Genomic DNA, 20,834 nt, shown 5'->3' with positions numbered 1-20,834 from the left:
TGCTGGCTGCTTTCTCGAAGGCTTTGGAATACATTTCTAGGATTATTTATCTTTAAATAATACAGCCATTTGTCTGATTGAAATCTTTATATTTTATGATCAGCAAATCATCCAAGCAACACATATAGGTCAAACTAAAAGCAAGCAACGTCAACAAATCAGGAGTCAACTTTCATAAAAAGTTAAGTCAGCCACACAATCTGCTCCGGTCACATACATGACAATTAAACCTTCCTACGTTGCTGATGCAATCACATACCAAACTACAGAAACAGAAAAGGTACTGTTCTTTGTTCTCAAAAGATCTTCTAGTTACAGGGAAAATTTCTGAGCAAGCCAATGAGCAAAAGTAAATATAATGCACAAATTAAATCCTTGTGGTGAAACAGAATGATAAGATCTGCTAGATGGATAAGCTGTTGAGCACAGATTTATGTCAAAGCTAGGACATGGCCTGATAAGGAAAACATCTATCAAGGGAAAACGCAAAGAGTTTAGGCCCTATATTTTAGGTTCTGTAAGAACTGTAATATGATGGGCTGTGTGCTATGGAGTCTAAATACCTTGTTTTAATTCACCATTTTGTTGTAAAGATATTTGTACTATTTAGTACTCAGGCAGCAAGGACAGCAAAATTAAACCAATTGGCCAATCCAGAGTTGGGTGAAGTGATCCGTGTATTGTATGTAGAATCCATAAGCACACATTGATCTTTCAGGATGAGAGAGGCTACACTGAAAACAAAATATTGCACAATTGGTTAATGCAAATCTATGATTGAAATTTTAAATGCAGAAAAGGACATTTACATTCTCCTGGCAGCTGTAACAGCCCAAAACAAAAAATACTCCCTGTACTTCTACCTCTGGGAAAAGGATGAAAGAACAAACATGTTAGTTATGTTGCTTCATGCACTACTGGAACGCACTCAGATTCTACAATGAGGAGTGTGGTACAAGAACTTGCATAGAATTACATCTTATATCTCCTATTACATAACACTTAAATACTGATTATCAGACAGGGTGTTCACTTAAAATGTTTTACTATTCACATGCAATATGACCAAACTACGGTTGCTGTCGGAACCACACCTGAATGTCCTGCCTTTCATACTTTTAAAATTTCAACGCTGTGTTGCATTTATGTAATTTTCTTTTTTGCATTAAATTTCCTTTAACTGGAAAAAAAAAAAAGTCATGGGGACAAATGGACTAATTTAACAGGATATGCTCAGTTGTGTATCTGGAGCATTGCACTTTAGTATTTTAAATGTTTATTGAGAAGCAACCTATTGCCCTTTATACTTGCCAGGCCCCTTCAGAACACAACCTACTTCTCTTACTACACTCACATCCCTCCCAAAACTCATCCCTGTCATCCTACTGATGAGAAGAGGAGGGGATAGGAAACACAAAGAGAAGGAAGGAGCCTCGCTAAAACCTGAGAATCTCATTCACATCGCTCTACTGAAAACACAGGGGAATAAAGCTAAATCAATGTTTGCAAAGTCAGGAAAGAGACTAATAGGGTACTTTTTAAAATCCAATGTAATTACATATGCTCAAATGCAATATAGTTGGCAGTGTCCATTTTAAAGAGCATCAGATGGACTGTCAGCAGGAAAACATTTCAAAAGCCTTTCACTGCAGTTTTTACTATGTTTTCCTTTAAGTCTGAGGATCACCACCAGATGTCACTGTTAGGAGGCAGACAAAAAAGAACACGAGTATATCTCCTGAGGCTACACTTTGCAGACACACGGGTTCACTCACAGGAATGCAGGCCCACTGAAAGCAAACACTCTACTCATGCAAGTAAGTGCTGGCAGGACAGTGCCCCTAGTTTGTTAATCAGATGCCTAAGCAACTATATCAGTTCATTTGAGACATCTGATTTTTCAGAACTTGTTTTTAAAAATACGTTGGTACGAGACAGATACATCTGTGTTTATCTTGGTGTTAAACTTAGGATTGCAGATCATCTTTGCTTTAAGAGGTGGTAGCTATGATAAATCCTTACAATGCTGCTTACTTTTGGCACAGTTGAAATCAAAGACATCTGTGTATGAGAAAAACTAATGAGCGTGCTTCATGAGAAAAAGAGGAAGAATTAGGTGAAGTGTCTATTTCAAAAACCAAACTGCAAAAGCCCCCACATAAACCAAAGTTAAGAGGAAAAACAAAGTGCAAATCAACTTGCATATAAAGTAAGTCTCACCTCTGCTGCCATGAAAGCTAGAGTGTGCATTCCATGCGTATAGCCGATAACTCCACAGATCACTGCTAGACCACAACAGGAGAGTAACATGGCAATCAGCAGAGTCAGGACTCTGACGTGGCTGCTCATTGGGGTGGTTGGAGAGAAGGAAAGCTAAAACACATTAATACAAAACAGTGTTAACAAATTGCTCCTCTCCCTGTTGCCTTCACCCAGCACATATTCAATTGAACCTAATTATTTCCTGAATATAACCAACATTGCAACGTCAACCAGCTAACCAAGCAGCCATGAGGGCAGGGAGAAACAAAACAAACAAAAAGCACATAAGGCCTTGTGACTCTAGGTTTCATTTATACTCTCAGATTTTCAAGCCAGAAGGGACCATTGTCTAGAGTGACCTGCATAACTTAGGCCGCAGAACTTCACCCAGCAATTTCTGCATCAAGCCCATAACTTCTGTTTGAGCTGGAGGGTATGGTGACCAGATGTCCAGTTTTCGACCGGAACAGCCAATCGGAAAGGGACCCTGCCAGCTCCGGACTGCACCGCTGACCAGGCGGTTAAAAGTCCTGTCAGCGGTGCTGCAGCTCTAAGGCAGGCTAGTCCCTACCTGTCCTAGCTGGCACCGTGCTGCGCCCTGGAAGCAGCCAGCAGCAAGTCCAGCTCCTAGGCGGGGGAGACATGGGGCTTTGTGCGCTGCCCCCACCCTGAGCATTGGCTCTGCACTCCCATTGGCCGGTTTCCAGCCAATGGGAGTGGGGAGGGGAGGGGAAATGCCTGTGGGCAAGAGCAGCACATGGAGCCTCCTGGCCCCCCGGCCTAGGACCTGGAGCAGCTGGTTGCTTCCAAGACGCACGCAGCCCAGAGCCAGGACAGGCAGGGAGTCTGCCTTAGCCCTGCTGCACCGCTGACAGGGAGCTGCCCGAGGTAAGCCCACGCCCCAACCCCGAGCCACAACCCCCTGCCCCAGCCCCGAGCCTGAGCCCCCCACCAAACCCTGAACAACCTCCTGCACCCCACACCCCTCATCCCTGGCCCCACCCTAAAGCCCGCACCCCCAGCCCAGAGCGCTCAGTCTCCCCTGCACCCCAGCCCCATGCCCCAGCCGAGCCCCCTGCCACACCCTGCCCCACCCCAGAGCCCTCACCCCCTCCTGCACCCCAAACCATTGCCTCAACCCACAACCTGCTCTCGCACTCCGAATCCCTCATCCCCATCCCCCAGCCTGAAGCCCCCTCCTGCACCTCAAACCCCTCATCCCCAGCCCCACCCCAGACCCCCAGCTAGAGCCCTCACCCCCTCCCGCACCCCAACTCCCTGTCCAAGCCTGAAGTCCTCTCCTGCACCCTAAGCCCCTCATTTCTGGCCCCACCACAGATTCTGCACCCCCAGTTAGAGCCCTCACCCCCTCCTGAACCCCAACCCCCTTCCCCATCCCAGTGAAAGTGAGTGAGGGTGGGGGAGAGCGAGCCCCAAAGGGAGGGAGAATGTAGTGAGCAGGGGGCAGGGCCTCAGGGAAGGGCGGGGCTAGGGTGTTCGGTTTTGTGTGACTAGGAAGTTGGCAACCCTACTGGAGGGTATATTTTAGAAAGATATCTAGTCTTGATTTAAAGACGTCAAGGGATGGAGAGTACACTACTTCCATAGGTAAGCTGTTCCAATGATTAATTACCCTCACTGTTAAAAAAGTTGTGCCTTATTTCTAGTCTAACTTTAACTTCCAACACTGGATCTTGTTATGCCTTTTTCTCCTAGATTAAAGAGCCATCAGAAATCTCTCCCCATCCAGGTACTGGTAGACCATATTCACCTTTTGATCAGAAGACTGAAAAATATTTCCTTTATATCATTTAAGATTACATATAATTTTAACTGAAAATTCTTATATGCTTTGCTTATAGATTATACCAAAAATAAAGTCATCTTAATTTAAGGATGAAAGAATCAGGTAAAGTATCTAGGCCCATCACGAGTGGGAGTCAAAGTCTCAGTCTGGGGTGTCTGGTTAATTATTAAGTTGGCTCACATATTTCACCCATTCAGTTGCTAAATTCATTCTTCTTTCCCCATTTGAGTTGGACTCCGCTTCATAGTCACACATTTATCAAGAAAAGTGTTGTAATCCAGACTTTAATGTTTTCCTTCAACAAGGAAGGAAGTCCCAGCACCACAGCTCCTTTCTTAAAAGCTCTCACTCAAACACAATAAGCATTTCTGCCTTTACAGTCTGCTCTCTCTCAGCCTTCTAGAAGATACCTTCAGTATACCAAGAACTGCTAGATAACCTTCCTGCTGATTTCTGGTTTACAGTTATTCCACCCCACTCAATCTCATTTCACCCAAGGCCACTATCAAACTGTTGGAAAGGCAACCCTTCCTGGGTGGTGAAACGGGAAAAAACTGGGGAGTACAAGAGGCCTTAAAATATAGAGTTTGGGGTAAACCAGAGAATTCAGTCTGGCTCAGGCTTTTATTTAATGACACTGAAGTAAAGAAAGCAGCACATACATTATACTTAAATGTCTACAATTACTCAAAGTGCAAAGCTGATTTTTCTAATCCCAATAATAGTCCATAGAAAACAGAATTAAAGTGCTTGTCAGGTAACACATATTGTGGCACACACACTACCATGTGAAAGCTTTTCATGTTGTAATCTACATTATATCTCTATTCATATGTCCAGAATAATAGACAGACCTGGCCCAGTTAGATGGATCAAATTACAACAGTCTGCATATGGGTCAATTTGTTTATTTAACTAAAACTGAACTGACTCTTCATTCATTTTAAGACCCCTAACAAACGTGCACTCCGTTAACTTACTCAGAGGCCCCCTATCCTTGTTTAGAGCCATCTTAGCTCTCCATAGTCTCATTGCTATTGGTGCAAAAGCCATGTCCTCTGCAGCTCCAGCCACCTGGTACAGCCTCTCTGCAACCCTCCATCTCATTTCATTTCCCAGATGAAGACTGCCTTTCCTCCTCGCCTGAGCCTATTCATTACTCTCCCCCTCTGTGACTCACTATTTAACTCTTGAATACAGATATAGTTTGGGATACAGTTTATAATGTACAGTACACATAAAGATGCATTGTGTCCCATCAGTTCTTCATAGAGGCACAATGATCATAACTATTTCAAAGCATTAAAACTGCACAGAAACGATAAATATGCAATGAAATCCAATTCCTTTTGCTCTATTCTTTGTAATTTTACTTTGAGAGATCAAAAAAAATTTCAAACTACCCTCAGAAGTACCCAACTGGGCATCAAACTGAGGCTGATTTTCTAGAATTGTTAGCTAAGGCAATTTGAGAAGGACACTTTTTAAAAAAGGATACAGCAGTAATTCTAGACAAGGCAAGAACACATGGAGCTTTACATCTGAGGATCTTTCAGCATTTTATGAAAAAGGATAAATATAATTTAACATAGGATGATCATTTAAGATGGAAGAACTGTAACAGGGAGGTTAAGGACCTGATATTCAGAGGTGCTGAGGATTCGCAGCTCAGTTTGAAGTCAATGGGAGACATGAATGCTCAACATCTCTGAAAAATCAAGCCCTAAGTGACACAACCAAGGCCACACAGTGAGTTAGTGCTGGCACTGGGAGCAGAACTCACATCTCCCAACACACAGTCATTACGAAAAACTTACATATTCAAACCGATCCTTGCAGAGCTGAACCATGAGGTGGAGAAACACAAGCCCAGAGAACCAGAGGCACCACATGACCACCTCTTCCACCGTCTGAACATTCAGCACACCAAAAATAAAGATAAACTTGTAGAAGATGAAATTCCAGAATTTGTCCTTGAGATGCTAAAAAGGAAGACATTTGTTTTCCATAGGTAATCAAAGTAGTTAAAAAGCTCAGATACAAAATTATCCACCCCCTGGCTAGTTTATTAATACACAAACCCCATAATACTTTGCACTTATGCAGCTTCTTCATCTGACCATCGCAACATGCTTCACAATTATTTAATCCTCATGACGCACCCATGAGACAGGGAAGTATTCGCATTTCACAAGTGGAAAACTTACTACACAGCAAGAATGTGGTAGAATGGGGAGATAGAAACCCCAATTCATAGTCACTTGCATTGCCTGCTATTATCATTTACCATGTGCTTTAGGACAGCATGTACAAGTCCCATTGTGCTAGATATTGGAGACAGTAAAAGGACAGTCCCTGCTCCAGGGAGCTTATGGTCTCAGTTGAGCTAAGAAGCAAAAGATGAGTGCAACAGATAATAGGCAGGAGTGAAGGAAGGAAGATGGAGGAAACAGAAGTATGAAAATGTGATAGGCCAGCTAGTCACACAGCTAGATGGGGATATTTTGTATTATTTTTTAAATAACAGGATATGAACAACACAAAAATGAGAAATATTAGAAATTCCTGCCATCAAGGTGGATGGATTTAAATCACCAATTTTAATCATGATTTGCACTTGTACTTTTTAGTTATTTTTCCAAAGAAGGCTGATTCTCATTGGTTGGTAACCAGTGAAACATGTTTATTTGTAAACAAATACAGCCTTTACACTAAATTTGGTGCTTCTTTTTGCTAAGCAGGAAGATACACTATAAAAACATTAATTTAAGCAATTAGATTTTTTAAATTATCTGGAGAAATGTGAGTTAAGCAAAGTAAAAATTAACTATTTTAGAAAATTGTGATTTTTCTTTTAACTTAGGATTTGTGTCAAGCTCTATTTTGATGGAAATTCAAATACAATCAAAAATGCACAAAAATAGCATTTTCTTAATTAAATAAAATGACCTTAATTGTGCCAGATACATAAGAAACAAGTTTATCAAAACATGTTTTGCATTTAAAATTGATTTATTAAACAGGTTCTCTCTCTATGTAAACTATTTATCTTTAATTAGCAAATTGAACATGCCCTTCAAGATTTTAGAACCAGTAGATCTCATCCTCTCACACCTAATTTTTGTTCATAGATTGGAAAAAGAAAACAAGTTTTCCTGCATTTCCAATTCCCAATTGATTTCTTAACTTTGAATGAACCTGTCACTGAACTGAACTTGAATACATTGAAATGAAGAAAATATTCTCTCTGCACCTGCAAAGGAGGCTACTGCTGTCAGTCAAAAGCTGATTTAGCATGTCAACAAACTTTGTTACCAGGCCTTTAGCCAGTCACTTCCATCAGCTCAATGGTTTGACTTTCTTTAACACTTGGTGACAAATGTGTTCTAATTTTTTTTTAATTATTTTAAGTGATTTAAATAGATTATAGTAAATGTAGGCCTTAACATAGGTTATCTTTTTTTTAAATTTTAAATCATGCATTTTTATCCATGCTGTCTGCCATCTACCTAGCCTCCACTAGACACCACTTTCTCTTAAGGTGTATTGACTAAATGATGTTCCTTTTGTACCATTGCAACAAGACAGTGCAGCATTGTGGATAATTTTTTTTTCACTATGTATTTGTACAGTGCTTAACACAATGGGGCCCTGATCTCAAATGGATCCTCAGTATCAGAGCAATGTGGCTGAGAGGCTACCAATATTGCCATTTTTATTTCTGGATTGCTGGCATATACATATTTAATCTTTCTTCTGCCATTGTAGGAAATTAAGAGAAAGTGACAAAAATCTAACCCTCTAAAAATACTCAATGTATAAGTTGCTTGGTCTCCAACATAATGGCTACATGCAAGAGGGGAGTAGGTGAGAAACAGTGGGACAAAAAAAGCATTCCCACATATGCAATCAGAAAGAAAGACAGTACACTGGTTAGTTATTGCAGGATAAAAGACACTATACAATTTGCACTATACAATGGGAAGATTTTATAGAAAAAAAAGAGTCCTATCAACCCTCTTTATAAAAACACAATGAAGTCACCAGCAAGACAGCTAGAACAGGCTAATAATTCCTTCAGGATGATCACATTTTTGACCTATCAACATATATAGCCTGTCTTTCAAAGGAAGCTATCAAAGTATATTTCAATTTTTAAAGGGACAGTGAACACACTAGAAACTAGCATTGACACTGCTTTGAATTCCATGTCCATATGGTCACCGTGGACAACTGAAAAAAATCTAGCACAAAGCTTTTAAAGCATAGGCACTGCATTCAGGGGTCTTTAGGTTTGTGAATTACCAATATGATAGATTGCAAGACACCTATGAACAAGTAAATAATAGTGCCCCATTTGCACTGCATGCCTGTTACATTAAACTTCTATGGCTTAATGTTTTTAAATGACTTCATGTATATATACAGAGAGAGCGAGAGAAACAAATTTTGAAGGGACACAGTCAACTTGATTTTTGAAAATAAAATTTCAAAATAATTCTATTTTTTAAATAGTATGGCCTGAAATCTTTTGGGGGGAGGGACAGCTCAGTGGTTTGAGCATTGGCTTGCTAAACCCAGGGTTGTGAGCTCAATCCTTGAGGTGGCCATTTAGGGATCTGGGACAAAAATGGGAGATTGGTCCTGCTTTGAGCAGGTGGTTGGACTAGATGACCTCCTGAGGTCCCTTCCAATCCTGATATTCTATCCTTAAAAAAAGGTTTTTTCTGCTTCCTTACTGGTGTTTAGAAAAGGGGCAAGCCTAGGGCCAGTAACAAATGGCTTGGGCTCAGCTCTCCTGCCCTCTCTGTGTATGTGTCTGCCTACTGCCACTGATGGGAAACACCCTCTTCTTGCAGAGGTTGATGGTGCATGACAGTTATGTCATCATGCCAGAACACGAGGAAAGAATTTTAGCTAACCAGTAATAAAACAGTGAAACTGACGATGTAAAAAAGTACTGTCAACTGCACAAAGTAAACTAAAATCAAAAATAGGGAATTGTTTTCCTCTAATTTCCTTTAAAATTAAGAGCACTTGTAAGCACAGGAACAAAATTTATGATGAAAGTGTAATTTCCTAGTTGACAGGTGTCCTTTTAAAATAAAATAGCAGTTCACCAAAATTAAAGCTCCTCTTCAGAAACAAGCCAGAAGATTCATGGAGGCTTATATATGCACTGAGTAGTTTACCCATAAGAGAACTGAAAAGGGCTTTTAGTTTATTTTAAACTTCCATAAATGTTATTGGATGTGCACTTTCAAAATATCAAAAGGGGATATCTCCAAATCATGGACAAATCACCTTCTAAGCTTGGGGTTAAAAAGGAAAGCAATTTTGATAGAAAGATGGGCAAAATCAATCTTACTTTTTAAAAAATCATTGTAAATCATAAGAGCTACATTTGTATCTTTAAAAAACTGTTAGGGTGCTAAATGTTACTCTGTGCAACTCTCAGCATTCCCAGGTAGGATATTAAAACCATTCGTCTACAAAAAAAAACCCCATGTGAAGATAAACAAGAGACAAATCAAGAAAACAAGTATCTGACAGCAAGGCAATTCGTCTAGAAGCATCAAATGTTTTACTTACCTGCCTCTCACTAACACGAAGAGGACCAAACACGGCACACTGGATTAGTTTAGCAATCAACATCAGAAAACAGCAGGCAGTATTTACGAGTACCTAAAAATAAAGTAAACATATTTTAGTCCTATTCATAAAAGGAGAACACTATACCTCACCCCCTTGTTGTTGTGCAGTAGTTGTTTCAGGTTGCCAGTAAAATATGCCCCTTCCTAAAGCCTAACTTCTAGGCAACGTACAGTAGAATACATTTCATTATCATTTCATTTGTGGAAACACTGATCTGTCAGCCTGAGATACTGAGACATTAATATCAACAGCATCATTATACAGATAACCAAGCTTCCAAACCTAAACTTGCAAGGAAACTGATTTCTTTACCTAAGTTATCATTAATATCTTACCTTATTAAAAATGAAATAATGTCAGAATTTGATTTTCTTTTCACTATTTATTCAGTTTATTTATTTTATCCATCTCAACTTAGACAATAAAAACTGACTAGTCAGATTCAGTTTTGTTCCCAGTAAATTTTACTTTCTGGTTTCCATTGGCTTTAAGCTTTAGCAACAGCTTATTTATGATGCCCCACATCATCAGGTCAGTGGCACTCAGAAATGATTAACAAGTCATTCAAAACATTTTTTTAATCTAAGAGCCTAGTTTAGATTAGCAATCATCATTTAACTGGACCAGTTTAACAAATGAAAAGCTTTTAAAACTGCATCAGATTTAGTAGTTAGTACAAATTATTGTGAACATTTTCTAGGTCATAAACTTTAGAAATTTTAAAAATACAGTACTTAAAAAGGGACACTGTCAATTTAAAAATCATAAATGTTGCAAACAAATTTATCTTACTATAAACACCTGAATAGAATGTTCATTATCATTTTTAAAATCCATTTACTTTTCAGTTTATGCTCTGACTTTTTGCTTTTCTCTCAGCCCAGACAATAAAAATCAATAAAGTCAGTTTTCCTTTTGCTTATAGTCAGTGTCATTTCCAAGTTCTTAATTTTGGAATATTTGCCACCCAAACACTACAGGAGAATACTTATTTGTTTAAAATACATTGGTTTCATTGAACTTTTTTTTCCCCAATTGTGAAATATTTCCGTTAGTCTCAGGGTTGATAAAAATATGCTGCCAAATTTAAGTTGACAGGGTCCTTTACAAGGAATTATTTTTAAAATGATCAAGCTGTTTCCCTCCTAAATTACAAATCTATATTTTAGTTTCCAAAAAAACACTGTACAGAAGCCATGAAAGCTTGATAATGCCTGATGCCAACATGCAAGTCTAACTACACACTTGTCACAGGTAATGCTTTGCATTACATAGACATCAAGCCAAATTAGACTCTAGGTTGGTCTGTGCTGAAATTTTCAAAATCTATTTCACCTTGATATTTAAATTGCTGAACGCAAGTCAGAATACTCCAGTCTGAACATGTTCACTATTCATAGTGACTTCATTCATACCAGGTCTGAAAATCTAATAAATAAAACCTATCGGCTTTCTGGAACTGTGCCAGTTAAATCTCTCTGGGATTATAGCTCTTGACAGCCATTTCAATGAAAACTGTAATGAGCAGAAAATACTGAATCGCTTAAACTGGTTTCTCATTCTTTTGCCAACCAATTCCTTTGAACTATATAGGATACAAGAAATGAGAAAAGAAATGATGAGAGGATACATCCCGATAACATAGCACTTTAAAGGGACACAGGGTACAATTTTCCAAAGCACCTAACCAACTTGGGAGCCTAAATCCCATTTTCTAAAGGGACTCAAGAGCCTTTAAATGTCTTTGGCACTTTTGAAAATTTACCCATAGTTAATTTAAAAATCATATATTGTAAATCGATTTACCTACAGACTGGTAACGCCACCTTGGATTATTAAACACAAAGGAATTTAAAAATCTAATATACCCATTCACTATTTATGTTCTTTGTTGAGTTTTTTTTTTAACTATCAATAGGCATAGACAAAGAAAATCAATGACGTGAGGATAGTCTTTTTATTCTGTTTGTATAGCACCTCACACAGTGGGGTCCTGGTCAATGACTAAGGCTCCGAAGTTCTATGGTAATACAAATAATAATAATAAATTGTAGTAATTTATAATCACTTCCATTTTCAGGTTCTCATGCTGCATGTTTTGGTTTCAGACACTGCAGGTGATTTTTTCTTTTTAAGATTGTGGAAACACTTCTACTCGCCTTAGGTTTTGCAAAATCTTGTTTTTACAACTTTCAAAATTTGGACAGAATCCTCTCTTACAAACATTTATTTCTGAGTATCACGTTTAATATTTTCATTTGTCTCACTGGCTAATCCCAAAGCGTCACAGGCACAGTAAGCACTATTATTTTGTAGTGTCAGGATACCTAAATTGACTAAATCACTTTAAAATTTTACCTTTAAAAATAATTTTCACGTAAAGAGAGAAAGACATTAAAATATTAAATTGAACACAAAACATATACTTTATCCAAGTACAAACTGTGGTGTACACACATAGGTATGCTGCCATAATTAACATATTACTATCTTAGTGACCACAAAGAGCGTCTACAATCTCACTTTTATGTTTTTACACTGAGTTAATGTAAATTAACACAGTCTGAGTCTTGCAAAACCATTGCAGAGACTGGAGGATCGAGAGAGAGAGAGAGCGCGCGCGCACAAAGCCAATTCCAAAAACTACCTAAAAAATCCTTGAAAAGATCAGTAAAGACTAGTAAACCATGATTTCTTGATCTGGGCCCAAAATTTAAAAATTGGGTCCAAGCCAAAAGGGAAAAGTATGTTTTTAACATTAAAACATAAGATTAAATTGGTTGTAATTCCTTTTTTAATTTATAAACTGACATCTGCCAAACTGACAGCCATAGAGAAATCTCTGCTTAGCAACAGAACAAATACACTATGAACGTGAAAAGAAAAGGAGTACTTGTGGCACCTTAGAGACTAACAAATCTGGTGTCCAGATTGCTTCTCCCAATCTGACTCAATCCTGACTTGGAGGGACCAGTCCTAAGGGCAAAGTGAGTTAAATTCCTGTGGACTGTTCACACTCTTTGTCCTCTCTGCTGAAGCTAACAACAAGGAAGCCTAACTGGGGAACCAATTTTTGTAATGTAGACATTGGGACTAAATTCTAGGTAAATTTTCTTCCAGCATGCAAGGCCCAATATAGAAGTTTCTCAATGTTGCTAGTATTGGCTCAAGTCCACACGTTTTAGCAACGTGGGAAGTTGACTGCAGACAGACCAGTAGTGTTTAGACCCAAACCAGCACTCAAAACGGCACTCCGCCTACTCTACAGCTCCCAAAATTGTGAGGCTGATGAAGCCAAAATGGTGTTAACAGCAGCGAGAAATGTTGAACAATTTCCCTAATGCATGCAAGGTCTAAACAAGTTTACCAGTGCAAACTTGCACCTACTTAACATGTAATTTATACTCCTTTACACACCACCTCTGGCCCGGACAATCTAAATTCTGGTGTAAATCACACTACTGGGCCCAAAACTGATACAGAGGATTTCTGTTTAGTGACTGAGCGTAACCTCTATAACTGGACCTCGGAAACCAGACTCGGACCATCAGACTCACTTCAGACAAACCAATGACCAGCCTCATCACACGGTAGCAGCTATCAGTCACTACAGACCTAGTCCAGTCAATCAGTCAATCCAGCGACCAGCCCCACCACACGAACTACAGCAGGGTGTGTTTGAACCATGGCTGTGCTATTTACACAAGAGTCTGCTAGTTGCGGGGGGGGGGGATATGATTATTTCCTCCAAGTCTGGGGGACCCCTGTTATCCCCAGAGGGAGCTGGAAGCCAAGCCAGGTATTCCTGGGGCCTCGTCCCTAGGGCATCAAGGCAATTGCACCCCCTGGATCCACAGGTCACCGTCCTGCAAAACGAGCCCCCCAACATCACTCATTCCTTCAGGAATACTTACCCCCCAGCCCAGCCCAACTATCCACCCCTCAGCCCCGCCAGGACCCCAAGCCCCACTGCCCGCCCCACAGGGCCCTCTGTGTCCCCAGCCCCACTACCTGCCCCACAGGGCCCCTCCCCCCCACACTCCCGGGCCCCAGCCCCACTGCCAGCCCCAGGGCCCCGCCCCCCCAACCTCACGACCTGCCCCACAGGGCCCTCAAGTGTCCCCAGCCCCACTCCCCGACCCCGGGGCTCATTTCCCCCCACTCCCCGCCCCTGGGCTTCTCTCCCCCAATCCTCACTACTCAGTCCAGAGCCCCAGCCCCACTCCCCACCCCCTCCCTCCCACTCCCAGCCCCACTCCCCGCCCCAGGGCCCCCTCTCCCCGCACCCCTGGCCCCTCTCCCCCCTCTCCACCCCAGGGCCCCTCCCTACACCTCTGCCCCCCCTCCCCACACCTCTGGCCCCCCTCCCCCCACACTCCCCGCCCCCGGGCCCCCCCAGGGCCCCCAGCCCCACTGCCGGCCCCGCCCCGCTCTCACCCAGACGCAGAGGCTGTCCGACAGCAGGTAGTAGGCGATGTCCAGGGGCAGGGGCCCGGCTCCGCGCGCGGACTCCCCGGCGGACGGCGGCTCCTGCTCCGAGGGCCCCCGGGGCCCGGGCTGCCCGGCGGGGCCCTGGCTGAGGGCGCGGTAGGCGCTGACGACGCTGCCGAGCAGCCCCAGCGCGCTGAGCCCCGTGTAGGTGCGGAGGCTGGGCCAGGGGAAGCGCTCCAGGAAGAGCAGCGGCATCGCGGCCACGGGCCTCCACCGCTTCCCGGCGCCCGGCCTGTCCCCCGCGCCCCCGGCTCAGCCCGCCCCGCCGCCTCCTCTCCCCCGCGGCCTAACGCTCCCTCCCGCCCCGCGGCTCTGCCGCCGCCGCCGCCGCCCGATCAGCCTCCCGCGGACGCCGCTGCGGGCCCCGACTCGCTGGCCCTCCGCGGGCTCCTCCTTCCTCCCTGCGCCGGGCCTGGGCGGGCGCCTCCCCCTGGGGCCGCCCCAGCCCCGCCGCCGCCGCCGCCGCGTCCCGGGCCTGCCCAGCACCGCCCCCGGCTGTCTGGAGGGACCTACGGGGGTGTGGGGATTACTGGGGCGGAGGCTGGGGGGACACGCCGAGCCTGTGAAGTAGCTGGGGAGGGAGGCTAATGGGGCAGGGAGGCGGATGCTGTTTGATTTCCTTCAATAGGCACCGCAAAGAAAACTGCCGTGAAAAGAGCCAAGGAAAGTCGCCTCTGCCCTTTCCCCGGCGGCAGCGGTTGATTTGCCAAGTTCCCGGTCGGGGCTGGCTCCTTGCAGGAGCTGCAGACCGAAGTAAACACACCGAAGTAAACACTTCCCTGGGGAGGGGGAAGCGGCAGGGCCGAGAAGTGGGGCCATCCCTGTTTTCCCGCAGCATGGACCTTGAGGCAGCAATGAGGATGTGAAAGACTTAGAGGTGTTTCAGCCTTTTCCACACCCAGGGTGAACTCAGGGTCAGCTTTTTAAAAGGTATTTAGGTACCTAAAGATGCAGATGGACGCCTAGTGGGATTATCAAAAAGGACCTAGGCACCTAACTGGCACCCGGGCATCTTTGAAAAATCCCCCTAGGCACCCATCGGCATCTTTAGGCACCCAAATGCCTTTGAAAGTCTGGCTCTGAGTCCTTTGGAGGTTAGCGGGTATGGCAAAGGCATGGAAGCCAGACCTAGTCTCTCCTCTCTAATTAGTGTGCTTCAACAATTCTTTATACAACATTGTAGAAATGTTGCCTATTGCACTGTGTCAGGGTTGGGTGCAGCTTCACTGCCGAGTCTCTGTCCTGGGGTGGGGCCGGGCAAGACTGCAGAGTAATCTCCCACCTCCATGCAACCAGTGACCTGTGCTCCCCACTGCTGTGTTGGGAGCCTCCACATTTATTTATTAACAAATAAAATTTGCAGAATTTTAAAATATTGTGCACAGAATTTTTAATTTTTTGGTGCAGAGTCCCTCAGGAATATGGGGTGCTGTGGAGCTGTGATGGTGGGACTGCGAGGAAGGTGGTGGGCAGTTGGGAGGTCTATGGGCAGGGTGCTGTGCAGTTGTGGTGGGAGGCCAGCGAGAGAGGTCTCTGGGAGGAGTGGGGACTGGGCATAGAAATCTGTGATGGAGGTCTCTGGACGAGGGGGCGCTGGGCAGGGTGGGCCATGTGGTACAGGCCTGCCCTCAAGGGGAAGGGGCATGCTGGCAGCATAGGGCTGGGCAGGCCAGTGTGCGTCTGGCAGCTGCAGGTTTGTAAACAGTACCCTCCTGCTGGGCTGCGTAGAGCAGGGATGCTCCCGCCGCGCTGTGCCTCATAGCCCCAGCCCGCCCTTCACGCTGGAGCCTGACCAACCCGTCCCCCTGCGCCTTGCCCCATGGGGGCCCACAACTATGTTTGGCACCAGACCCACAAAATATTAATCCAGCCCTGGCAGGCAATTGCCCTGCTTGCCACCCCCTAACACCAGCCCTCCATGTGCAACCTCCCTAACCCCATCCCAGGTTGAGAAACACTGATATAGTCTATTGAGCAGTATAAACAAGTCATTGTCCTTATGATATTTTAATTTGTACTGACTTCATTAGTGCTTTTTATGCCACCTGTTGTAAAACTAGGCAAATATCCAGATGAGTTGATGTGCCCTCTGGAAGACCTCTGCGTACCCACAGTGGTATGTGTATCCCTAGTCGAGAACCACTGCTTAAAAATAAATGTAATATGTGTCAAGATGCTGGCATGACAGCCATAGAGAACTGAAGTTTTTCCACATACAGCCGTACCAGCGTGCCACAACCTGACCCTGAAGGAACCACGAGTAGGGGTGACGAAAGAGCTGTGCTGATATTTAGTCTCTATCCTATGAAACTTCATTGAAACGAGTGAGATCTCTATTGTGAACTAGACGGAGGTCCAACTCATTTCACATAGGCCAAACAACCACCAACTTGCTGTCAATTAATCACAGTTAACTCAAAAAATTAATCCCGATTAAAAAATTAAGTGATTAATTGCAATTTTAATCACATCGTTAAACAATAGAATACCAATTGAAATTTATTAAATATTTTTGGATATTTTTCTATATTTTCAATTACAACACAGAATACAAGGTGTAGAGCGCTCACTTTATATTATTTTCATTACAAATATTTACACAGTAAAAATGATAAAAGTAGTACTTCTCAACTCACCTCATACAAGTACTATAGTGCAATCTCTTTATCATGAAAGTGAAACTTACAAATGTAGGGTTTTTTTGGTTATATAACTGCACTCAAAAAAACAAAAAAAAAGTGTAAAACTTTGAGCCTACAAATCCACTCAGTTCTACTTCTTTTTCAGCCAATCGGTAAGACAAAAGTTTGTCTACTTTTACAGGAGATAACGCTGCCCACTTCTTATTTACAATGTCACCTGAAACTGAGAACAGGTGTTCGCATGGTACTTCTTTAGCTGGTATTGCAAGGTATTTACATGCCAGATATGCTAAACATTCGTATGCCCCTTCATGCTTCAGCCACCATTCCAGATGACATACTTTCATACTGATGATGTTCACTAAAAAAAATAATGCATTAATTAAATCTGTGACTGAACTCCTTGGGGGAGAATTTTATGACTCCTGCTCTTTTAACTGCATTCTACCATATATTTCATGTTATAGCAGACTCAGACAATGATCCAACACCTGTTGTTCATTTTAACAATGCTTTCGCCGCAGATTTGACAAAATGCAGAGAAGGTACCACGGTGAGATTTCTAAAGATAACTACAGCACTCAACCCAAGGTTTAAGAATCTGAAGTGTCTTCCAAAATCTGAGAGGAACGAGGTGTGGTGCATGCTTTCAGAAATCTTAAAAAGCGCAACACTCCGACGCAGAAACTACAGAACCCGAACCACCAAAAAAGAAAATCAACCTTCTGCTGCTGGCATCTGACTCAGATAATAAAAATGAACATGCGTTCATCCGCACTGCTTTGCATCGTTATCGAGCAGAACCCATCATCAGCATGGATACATGTCCTCTGGAATGGCAACTGAAGCATGAGGGGACATATGAATCTTTAGCGCATTTGGCATGTAAATATCTTGCGATGCCGGCTACAAACAGTGCCATATGAATGCCTGTTCCTACTTTCAGCTGATACTGTAAGCAAGCGGGCAGCATTATCTTCTGCAAATGTAAACAAACTTGTTTGTGTGAGCCATTGGCTCAAGAAGTAAGACTGAGTGGACTTGTAGGCGCTAAAGTTTTACGTTTTATTTTTTAATGCAGGTTTTTTGTATATAATTCTATAACTGTAAGTTCAACTTTCATGATAGAGATTGCACTACCGTACTGGTATTAGGTGAATTGAAAAAAAATACTATTTCTTTTGTTTTTTCACATATTTGTACTAAAAAAAATAAAGTGAGCACAGTACACTTTGTATTGTGTTGTAATTGTAATCAATATATTTAAAATGTAGAAAACTTCCAAAAATATTTAAATAAATTATATTCTATTATTAACAGCACTATGAATCGTGATTAATTTTTTTAATCACTTCACAGCCCTAGCTTATTTTTAACTCCCATGTGTAAGGTTTATTTGTTGAGTTTTCTTAGCTTTTAAAATGGTCACCCAATGGCTAATTCGGAGGAACTGGGTTTGTTTTTTGCCACATGATGGCACTGAAGCAGTAGTCCATTTTGCAATTTTATTTTTGCAGTCAATATTGGTTAGCGCCCACCACAGTGGAAAAAAGGGGAATTGGTTGTTCCTTCAAATTAGTAGTACATCATACCACATCGGCCAAGTATTTAAAACTAATTAGTCTCTTGTTTTCTGTACCACTGCGAGGCTCATGTAATATTAAAATTCCTACCCTTCTTAGGCTGTTATGTCAAACTTAATTACCTGTATCCTTCATGGCAATTCTTGTATCGAACACTCAGTATTTATTTTTAAATGCCATTTGCAAGAATTTATTTGGCATGCAGCTTTGGCTGCTCCACCAGTTCTATTTTTTGCTTATTACAGTCCAGCAAGAGATTTTCCTCAGCAACTACATGACAACTTACACTCTTGTTCTCTGTTCAGGTCTAGGATGTTAAAAAGTGTGAATTAAAAATTGCAACAGGCATTATGTAGACCCTCTCAGACAGCAAATTTAACATTTAATCACCTACCCCTTATTTTAGACCCAAGTTTATCGCCCTTGTTTTTTTATGGTAAATCATTCCTCAAAAATGAGGAAACAGAAATTAAGGCTCATTATTTACATTAAGTTCATACTAAGCTTGGGCTTTTCAGAGGATCAAAGATTTTTCTCCACTCCTTTCTCTCCTTGTTACAAAAGTTACTAGATGCTCTTTCCACTTTGTGTTCATATTCCCTAACCCTGCATCAAACATCCACACAACATACCCTCAACTGCAACTCCCACAGACTGCAGGACTCAGTTCCCCTGCTCATCATCACAAGGTAGATCCTCCAAAGCTATCAGGTTAGCAGAGGGTGGACCTTTCTCACCTGTAGTAATGTCAAAAGCTAGAAGCTGGGACACAGACTATTAGCTAATTCTTCTGGGGACAACTACAATAGCAATCAGCTTCTGTCTTAGGGAGCAATACAGCCAAAACAGAATTTAGAATTAATCCGTAAGTTTAATATCCCAACTGGGGGTTTCTCCCAAAATGTTGTCTCTCCTTACAAAGTACGGTTTAGATGTGGAGAAGTTCAGTAGTAATTTAAGGAAAAGTGAGACAGGGAAGAGACCTCATAGTACAGGTTAATGATGGGGCAGGAAGCCAAGGGCAGTTTTCAAATCTGGATGCCTAAAACGAAACTCCTAAATAGAAGTGACCTGAGATTCTGAGCAGCTGCAGTTCCTATCGACTTTTGTGAGAGCTCTACACCTCAGAAAATAAAACCAATTTATTCAGAAGCCTAGCTTTAGGCACAAAGTATGTAGTCAGTTTTTTAAATAAAGTTCCTATACAATAGAGTCCCCGTATCTCCTCCCCATCCCCAACATTTCAGCACAATATATTTTAAGGCAGTTTTGTTTAAATTGTCTTTTTTGTTCCTAATGTAGCTCAGACATATTGTGTAAATTAGCCATTAGTCCATACTATGGATGGATATGGTACCATTAGGAAATCACTTGACATGTATTGTTTTAGTGTACCCTTTATTCCAATTTATAGAAGATACCTTTTAAAAAATAATTTGACACACCCATAAAAGAGAATCCTAGTTGTTTGGATATGTTTAATACAGGCAGTAGATTGAGGTAAATTGAGAAAATGAAATCCGCGAGCCTCAATGGATCCTTTTAAGAAGAAACAAGTATACAGTTAAACTATAAGAAAAGGAATACTTGTGGCACCTTAGAGACTAACCAATTTGAGCATAAACTTTCATGAGCTACAGCTCACTTCATCGGAAGCTCAAATAAATTGGTTAGTCTCTAAGGTGCCACAAGTACTCCTTTTCTTTTTGCGAATACAGACTAATACGGCTGTTACTCTGAAACCAGTTAAACTATAGGAGCTCTGCTCAGTAAAGAGACAGCTCCCAGGGATTGGACAGATACATATTCAATGCAGTTACTAATCTAAATTCAGTTCTACAGCCCTGCCCCCATGACCAATCAGAAAAGTGCTCCTTTAAGGCTCTTTAGGGTATTTTCCTATTTTACCTGGATCCCATTAATATAGGACAGTCCCATGAAAGGTTTTCTGATTGAAATCAGTTGTGTTCCAGATCACTCCATTGAGATCACCAGTAATGAGCAGTGGAGTTCACACACCAGTCAACATCAGTTTCACTTATAACAATGGCCCACCTTGCCACTTAGCATTTCCATTCTAATCATAAGGCAGATTACTGGGCTACTGTTTTTTAAAATCACTCATACCTTAACTCTGAGTACTATTTTCTCTTAAAGGTTTCAGACTCTCATCAGGATAGTTCCCCCATGTGAGCTTTTTGCTCATGAAAGCACAAGCTTGAATGCTCAGTTTACATACTGGGCCCTCCCTGAAATGTTTCCCCTCCCCCGCCATTATCTAGACCTACTGTTTCCCTCAACCGATACCCTGGAAGAAAGCATTTGCTTTAATTTCTCACCCACCTTCAGTAACACATTCCAAATAGCTGTAATATAAGAAATAGATAAACATAA

The 20,834-nt window shown here is 42.1% G+C and overlaps 1 protein-coding gene across 1 annotated transcript in view; it reads right to left on the bottom strand.

Annotated features, from left to right (window-relative positions):
* Positions 1-14,460, bottom strand: part of AMFR (autocrine motility factor receptor) — a 36,834-nt gene extending 22,374 nt beyond the window's left edge. Inside the window, exons 1-4 of the mRNA XM_084644883.1 lie at positions 14,162-14,460; positions 9,662-9,754; positions 5,887-6,051; positions 2,221-2,373 (exon numbers count right to left, since the gene is read on the bottom strand). Coding sequence (XP_084501009.1) covers positions 2,221-2,373; positions 5,887-6,051; positions 9,662-9,754; positions 14,162-14,410 — 660 coding nt within the window. The 5' untranslated portion in view covers positions 14,411-14,460. The remainder of the gene's footprint in view (positions 1-2,220; positions 2,374-5,886; positions 6,052-9,661; positions 9,755-14,161) is intronic.
* Positions 14,461-20,834: the final 6,374 nt, after the last annotated feature.

Source organism: Lepidochelys olivacea (assembly GCF_965140295.1).
Source record: "Lepidochelys olivacea isolate rLepOli2 genome assembly, chromosome: 12".
In the NCBI taxonomy this organism is placed as follows: Eukaryota; Metazoa; Chordata; order Testudines; family Cheloniidae; genus Lepidochelys; species Lepidochelys olivacea.
The sequence above is the reverse complement of the archived record's forward strand: the minus strand, read 5'-3'. Positions and strand labels throughout refer to the sequence as shown.